General features: G+C 31.0%; 1 protein-coding gene and 1 long non-coding RNA gene across 4 annotated transcripts in view; one reads left to right on the forward strand and one right to left on the reverse strand.

Moving 5' to 3' along the window:
• Positions 1-6: 6 nt before the first annotated feature.
• Positions 7-390, forward strand: LOC111088917. The gene is made up of 3 exons (XR_002613296.1): positions 7-150; positions 195-298; positions 343-390. It is a non-coding gene; the product is annotated as an uncharacterized LOC111088917 (long non-coding RNA).
• Positions 391-1,406: 1,016 nt separating this feature from the next.
• Positions 1,407-8,718, reverse strand: part of LOC106471616 (U4/U6.U5 small nuclear ribonucleoprotein 27 kDa protein-like) — a 12,479-nt gene continuing 5,167 nt past the window's right edge. For 2 of the 3 annotated variants that reach the window (XM_013932227.2, XM_013932228.2), the window contains exons 7-10: positions 5,377-5,453; positions 4,553-4,632; positions 4,142-4,213; positions 1,407-2,356 (exon numbers count right to left, since the gene is read on the reverse strand). In XM_013932227.2, the coding sequence (XP_013787681.1) occupies positions 4,148-4,213; positions 4,553-4,632; positions 5,377-5,453 (223 nt within the window). In that variant the 3' untranslated portion in view covers positions 1,407-2,356; positions 4,142-4,147. The remainder of the gene's footprint in view (positions 2,357-4,141; positions 4,214-4,552; positions 4,633-5,376; positions 5,454-8,718) is intronic. The other variant, XR_002613295.1, reaches the window with a different exon arrangement.

The following is an 8,718-nucleotide window of genomic DNA, read 5'->3' on the forward strand; positions in this document are numbered from 1 at the left end:
ATCCATTAAAATATTTAAATAGGATGAAACTACCCATTCAACACAGGTTGATATCCATTAAAATATTTAAATAGGACGAAACTGTACATTCAACACAGGTTGATATCCATTAAAATATTTAAATAGGATGAAACTATACATTCAACACAGGTTGATATCCATTAAAATAGAATGAAACTATACATTCAACACAGGTTGATATCCATTAAAATATTTAAATAGGACGAAACTATACATTCAACACAGGTTGATATCCATTAAAATATTTAAATAGGATGAAACTATACATTCAACACAGGTTGATATCCATTAAAATAGAATGAAACTATACATTCAACACAGGTTGATATCCATTAAAATATTTAAATAGGACGAAACTATACATCAACACAGGTTGATATCCATTAAAATATTTATATTAGTTATGTTTGAGTATCAGGTTTTAAATAATCTATAATCCGCTAAGTGGTTCGGTTATTAGTCGCCATTATCAGAAACTGACCCTGTTTTCTTCCTCACAACGTGTAATATAATGTTATTAATCTCCATTTTTTTAACCCTACAATACCAGAGATAATACTGGAACAGTTATAAACAAGCCCAAGACGTCTAGGTCAACATGAACTGTTATAAACATGCCCAAGACGACTAGGTTAACATGAACGGTTAAAAATAAGTCCAAATCAATAGAAGCACGGTGCTAACATTCCCATGCTCAGCCCGCATTACTAAGTCAATGTATACCAGTTAAGAAATACTTGTCCAACCATGTCCCCAGTACTGATGTTTGGTTAAGTCTGCCAACAAACACTGAATGAAGTTTAGAAAGTCAGAAAGTGAAAGAGTACACTTACTATCAGGAATAACATTGTGGTACACAGTTTTGACAAGATTCAGTCCAACATCTCAATATAAACAAGGTGTTCCTGTCTCTCCGTAAAATTACAGTTGGAAATATATTAGCAGTATGGATTGGTAGTATATACATATATATATATATATTCAGTGATACTAATAAATATTTTGATTAAGGGAAATTCAAGATGAGCTTGATGAAATGGGTGTAAAAGAAAACTTAGATGTCCATCATCAAATCCCTGAATCTCGGCAGTTCGTAAATATTCTTATCTGACCTTACATAAACTTGTAGTAGTCAAAGCTGTATGAGCAAGAGCATGATTTTAGCGGTCGTACATGTACACAGTTAAAAACCAACATCAGTAATCATAGAACAGTAAAATTGAACTGACAGTCTTGGCTTCATTTGTAGAAGTGGAACTCATAGTATTTATTACACTTAGTAAACTATAACCTTCAAATTGTTGAACTTATTTTATGTTACACTGTATTTTCACTTACGTCATCACTGTACCGTTGAGTTTATTATTGAGTGACTCAGAACGATCTTTAAAGTTTTCAAAATGTTTATACGTTTTATAAACCTGCAGTTTACTGTCCTATGCACACAAACTGATACAATTATAATGCAATCAAAAAATTGAAAAGACTAAAATATTTTAAACTTACAATTCACCGTTATATCTACCCATAAAGCTTACATTGTATACGGTGCAAATAAAATATAAAAAATGTGCATATTAATGTAAACTTCACAATTCCATTTTCACTTTCAAATACTTTATCAAAACTTTAGTTAAAGGTACTAAGACTTTCGCTTGACTGCTGCCTGATGTTAGAGTTATTCAAGTTATGCAACGCATGGACAGAAGTCTAACATTGTTCAAGTAAGTTAATGGCCGTTGTATGATTTAACACTAGTCTTGCACTATTCATGTTAATGGCCATTGTATGATTTAACGCTAGTCTTGCACTATTCATGTTAATGGCTATTGTATGATTTAACACTGGTCTTGCACTATTCATGTTAATGGCCATTGTATGATTTAACACTGGTCTTGCACTACTCATGTTAATGGCCATTGTATGATTTAACACTGTCTTGCACTATTCATGTTAATGGCCATTGTATGATTTAACGCTAGTCTTGCACTATTCATGTTAATGGCCATTGTATGATTTAATGCTAGTCTTGCACTATTCATGTTAATGGCCTTAGTATGATTTAACACTAGTCTTGCACTATTCATGTTAATGGCCATTGTATGATTTAACGCTAGTCTTGCACTATTCCATGTTAATGGCCATTGTATGATTTAACGCTAGTCTTGCACTATTCATGTTAATGGCTGTAGTGAGTATAGTTTATCTCTTATACACAAACAACATGAATGTATACAGATACATTTAATATGAAAAACACTTTATTCAAATGAGAAGTACTAAATCATAACATTTATGTTGAACTGAAGTACAGCTACAGGTTCCTTCTCCATTCCTGTAAAACATTTATATGTATTAGAAAAGTTGGGATACACTATCATCAACATCTTATCACTTGATATCAATGCTTACAGATTTCAAAACTCTAAAGCTTAACTAAACAATTTGTGAACTGTTAATGGGCGGGTCAAAGTGCACATCACAACCTTTTTATTAAATTACATTAAAAATTTAATTTTAAAACATTATTATCAACATATATCAATAAACTTGGCATCAAAAAGTAGTTTATAATTCAAATTCTAGTACTATACAAGTATTGATTTCTTAATTTCAAAAGACTATAAATTCTCAATCTTCACTACTCTGTATCATGTGACACATCTGGTGTGCTCTGGTTTCACCTATTTAGATTGTTCTCATCCCTTTAAGAGTATCTGACCAATTAGAAAGACAAACTATCGATACTGACAGGCCAGAAAATAACATCGTACCTTCTCAGTTTACCGAAATAAAGTTGTCCAATCTATAAATCAGGTTATACACAACTGTTCATAGCTTCAGTGTAGTTTCTAACTCGTATTAAGTATACATGTTTATAACTAACAGAAAAAACAAACTTCAATGTACTGTCTCTTATGTTCTTTTGATAATATTTTGGAGACCAGAGACAGTAGTTTCAAGAAAACGTGTTCAATACTGAAGTCAATGTGACATTTTAACCCTGTTTAAAGCTTAGTTAGAAAGTCAGTTAAATTATTGTAGTTTTGGGACATCCTATTCGATGACCGATATATTTTTGTGTTGAAAACTACATAAATTATTTTGTGTACATAAACAGAGTATGAAAAACAATGTCTTACTTAAGTCCATGTAGGTCTACAGGTGAATTTTGTTTTTATCTGTATGTTTTACTGTTATATATATATATATATATAATCTCCCACTAAGAGATGTATTGCTTTTCACGGTAATGAAGACTGTCCAAAGTAAAGTAATAAAACCATAAAGTTCAAACGAAACAGATGTGTAAAGGTAAGAAGCTGAGGCTGTTAGTATAGATAATTGTAATTTTCTGTTAACTGTTTCACCCGAGGCTGGGACATATATTTCCCACTACACTGGGAAATATACATCTCGGTTGCAGTGAATGGGTTAAAACCACAGTAATTCAAGGGAAAAAAAAAATGTGTTAAATATATTTAATATTTTCTAGTGGAAACTGCTGTTATGTTTCATGAATTCAACTTGTAAATATTATAAAGATAAAGCAGTAATGAGAAACGTCAGTTCAAACAAAAATGTACAAGTTAATATTTTTTGAATTATATTAAAATCTAATCCTGTTTATATAATAATTTAATCACTTTATTATCAAACCTAAATATTTCATCACGATTATGTAGAAACAAGTCTTAATATAAATGTTTAGTTTAGGGAATAAGAAGTTAGGGTTAACATCCAATAACAACAGATTACTTTTGTGTTTGTTATTATGCACCAAGCTCCACAATGTGCTGTACCTATCCTGAGTATTGAAACCCAGTTTTAAGTTATATAAGCCATTCTGGCTTACCACTGAACCATCAAGGTGGGGGCAACAGCTTTATTTCTTAGTCAACTGAGGTAAAATATTTTCTTTGTTGCGTACCTTAGATAATATTTTATATTTCATATAAATCAAAATATTTGTAAATCAACAGTTCTAATAGTTTAGAATATTTTGTGAGACAGAAAAAGACCAAATTTGCCATACCGGCTGAAATTATTTGTATAATTTCTTGTTATGCTAATAGAATTGTTTATGTAGTTTGGAAAAAAAGGTGAAAATTTCTTATACCTAAAATCACCTGTGTTCCCCTTTCTGGACTGAAATAATGGAATAGACATCATTTCCTAAAACACGTTTACCCTAAAAAAACAGGAAAAATATTTAATTAGACTATTGAATGTATAGAAAACAATCAAAATTACTGTTGAATCATTAGAGTAGCCAAAATACATTGTGCAAAAAATTAAACTACTCGATTTAATTTGTTTTGTTCCAGTTTAACGAAATAATACATTACACAAAAATATATCGTTGTACACACAGACAAAAGATCCTTCACTGGATCAACGTGATAACAAAAAAATGAATAGCCTGATAAAAAAGTTTCAGATTCAAGACAGGATATTCATTAATGTGTAAAGTATACTAGAGTGTCCCTTATTTTGAAAAACAAAACAGTAAATCGGTTTTATAACGTGCCTTAGTGGTATCAAAGTTTGAAAATCCCATTGTTTTCATCATTTCCTGCTCCTCCTCAGTTTTCCCATCAAGATCCTTTTCTGTTTCAAAATTGAACAATATAAAAAACATACAGGGGTAAGGCTATCACTTTTTTTTAGCAAAGTGAATTTTTATGAGAGAAGAAACGTTTTAATGATTTGTTAACAACAAACAAATATGCTCAACAAACTACAAGTTAGTAAACTACAGGTATGTAAAACCAGGTCGTTCATACTAGGAGAGAAATAAAATCTTGAAAAACTAAGCTACCAGTGGAGTTATACTGATGAATATGCAGCATTCTGAGGAGGGAATGTTGATAGACTAAATAGATTTTTCTAGCATTTTGTCTGTTTGACAAGATTGTTTCCAAAATTCCACACCCTTATACTGTATCTTCACCTAAAATGTAACCGTAGTATTACAATATTTATTCAGGGGTTAACTTTTATAATTTCATACCTACTTAGTTTGATTTTTTAAAAGATATTTCATTAACCACTAAGTTTATTTGCTCCTATTCCACTTAAATTTTATCCGAAATAAAAGGAAAAACCGAGTTCTATAAAATACAAAGAAACTTCCCATTTTACTTTGTATACAAGTCATACCTAACTTTTCAACATTTTAAAACCACACAATTACAGAAGACTGTTGAATGAAGATAGATGACAAAACTAATTTAAATTAAAAACTTGAAATTTTTAAAATAGTAACTGTTGGATGTGGTGATTGGGGATTAGTACTTGCCTATTGCTAAAACAAACTCAAAAGAGGAAATCGCGATATGCGAATTACTTTACCTGTTATGTTTTGTTCGTCAAGAAGATAACTGGTAACAGTTTCTTCTTCTTCTTCTTCATCTTCATATCTTCTTGAGCTAATTAGATAGAATACATAAATAACATATGCTGCTAAACATTCTCAAAATTTAGTTTACAAAGCAAATGTTGACAGAAAATGATTTATTCTTATTACTGATCTGGAATATAATTAATAATTACATACATCCTCAAGTGTTTAATAATAGGGACTGACAAGGAATAAAATAACAAAGTGCCTCATACAAACCTTTTCCACCAAAAGCCTACTGGGATATATAAACACAATAAAAACAACACTGTACTTTGATTGACTGTAGCTCTGCTACAAGTTTTTAAAAATGATTATCTTGCTTGACTGGCTGATCCCATCAGAGAGCCTAGAGCAAAAAACAACTAAGCCATTTGACCAAATATTCTCTTACAGTACTTGGTTCATTGATGATCTTCTACTTTTGCCCTTCCGTAAAAATGCATATATATATATAGTAAACATGTGCACATACTTAAATATCTTTTCAACCCAATAGATGGCGCTACATATTGTTTAATATACACGTGACAGTTTTTAATAGTGAAGTACACAGTTTATATGGGTATAAAATAAAAAGTAAACAAACAAGAGTATTCAAAAATTATCAATTTTAAAATATTAAGTATATTAAATACTAAAATATTAAGTACTGAAACAAGAATTAAAAACACAATTACAAATTTATTCCACACTTTGACACCCTTATTCACTTATTTGCAGGTCAAAGGATTAAATTTTATAAATTTGTGACTATGGTTTTAATTCTTGTTTCAGTACTTTCTATAGCAAGATCTCTACTTTATTTAAAAATCCATAATTTTTTAAACACTCTTGGATATTTAAAGTTACATAAATTAAAATGTTATGGTGCTGCCATCTAACGATACACAAGCACACTATGTATAGTGTCAGTATTATAACGCTAGAAACCGTATTTCGATACTCGTGGTGGACACAGCACAAATAGCCCATTGTACAGCTTTGTGCTTAGATACAAAGAAATAAGAATATGATTATAAAAATATATTCATAGCTCCATAAAATACGTGCTACCAGCTAACCATACAAAAGCACACCAGATTTAGTGTCAATACTAACAAAAAAAACCTTTATACACTTTTCCTCATGTATTTGAGGCTCCCCACGTTTTTAAAAAGCTCCAACTGTCATCTACTATGGCTTTAATTATTTCATATTTTTAACCCAAATAGAACCTTGGGCAAGATACAATAAACATCCAAATAAGAGACCCCCAACGTTCAGATCTCTAATTTACAACAAATAACTAGGGTGAGGGTGAACAGCTGAAAATGTGGAGAGTGTTGATCTCCATACTACTTGAACCTTCCAATCAGCAGCCCAGTAAATTAGCCACCAGGTCACACCTGGCCTCATCTAATGAAAACTCTATATATTTGTTATTATTAATTAAAACATTTAAAGGTCAAAAATGAACAATAACCCAGCTTAGCAGATACTTTTTGCAATGAAAACAACATAACAGTGGAGTAGAAAGTATTACATTAATGGAGATCGTCACATTTCTTATCATTACGACAAAGCAAGTAGAAAGAAATTGAAATCATAGTTCTTATTTGGCTATAGTTAATTTATTTAACTTCACATACAATACATTAAATATTAAGTTAGTCACAATTTCATTGTAAATATTACCCTTCCTCTCAAACCAGTTCACTGGTTGAAACCTATTATATCCAACAACTTTAAAGCCACAAATTATAATCATCACTAATTAAAACCAATTTTAAAATAATTATACCAAGTTATATGTTTTGTTTTTTAATATGTTGTTTAATAGTTCTAGAAATGTAACAGTGAAAGTGCAGAAGAATGTATAACATGTCAACCACACTATATCTGCTATATCCAGCCTTTTTGACCAACACTAGGGCTTATCAGGCTTGCCAAACAGGTGAGACACTTAGTTACAGAACCTAGGTCAGTAAATACTTTCAACTTCGGACCTTTGTTGAAAAATGAGTTTTAGCGTAAGAAACTGGTATAGAAAATATCAGGATATAGCACAAAGCTAAAGAGAAACTATCAGTATATCGAAGTAAAACCTTTAAGGTTGATATACATAACACTGTGTTGACACAGAAATACAAGATTCATCACTCACATATAATTAACTCATAATTGAACATGTATTCTGATTTTGAGAAAACCAGTATTAGTTTTCACTGTTGAGAACAGAGACAAGTCTAAAAAAAGCTTAATATAAATGAAAGATGTGCAGAACTACAGGAAAGCTGAGTTGAGGCCTTTAATGTGATTTGGACAAATATCTGCCAAATGACTTTTACTTATATTCAGTACAAGTTAGTGTTATAATTTGGATCACACATTTAGTATAGATAAGAACCTACTCAGTAGCATGACTGCAGAAAGGATCATGAATAAGTCACTTGAGCCATCAAGGTAGTGCTTTCTTGTTATTAGTGAAACTAACAGATTTTTAGTGTAGTTACAGATAAGTCAAAGGAGCTCTCTAATCACTAATTAGGCTTCACTTGGAACACTACGTACAGTCATGGTTTCCTTATCGGATATCAACTTACTGGAAAGGGTCTAAAGGATGATGGAACGTTTATATGTAAAGGCTAAGATCTTCTAATGCTTCTTTTCTCTTGATAAAAATAGGGTACGAGATGGTCTTACAAAAGTTTACAAGGTGAATGGATAGACCTCTCTTTTGTTTACGTAATATTCTGAAAATAATAGGATGAGAGTCATAAGGAAAATTTAGAAAAGAAAGGTTAAGTCAGTTTTATTCTCCTAACACGATGAGTGACTTAGGGAATTAGTTACCTTTAGCAATAGTAGACGCTGGTAATTTACAGAAGTTTAAGTGAGAGAATTCAAGATATCTTGAAAAATAAAGAGTGGGTTTAAACTTTTATTTTTTTCAAGCATGGGTGTGCAAGGGCAACATTAAAGGAAAAAAATAACCAGATTGTAGGTAATACAGTGTTAGTCCTATAGCAAACAAACTTGCTAACCTCAAACAACCATTGACTATAATGAGTTGCTTAAGTTATTAGATGAAATTAATCATATTACAATTACTGTGTTCTGTTTATAACACAAATTACATTCACCACAGTTCAGTCTTCATAGAACACACTGTTGCTAAGCCACATTCACAAGTTAATACAGGAGAGAGTTATACTGAACTGTCATTGACAGAAACAATTACTGTGTTCTGTTTATAACACAAATTACATTCACCACAGTTCAGTCTTCATAGAACACACTGTTGCTAAGCC

Source organism: Limulus polyphemus, unplaced genomic scaffold, assembly GCF_000517525.1.
Source record: "Limulus polyphemus unplaced genomic scaffold, Limulus_polyphemus-2.1.2 Scaffold4735, whole genome shotgun sequence".
NCBI classification, from domain to species: Eukaryota; Metazoa; Arthropoda; class Merostomata; order Xiphosura; family Limulidae; genus Limulus; species Limulus polyphemus.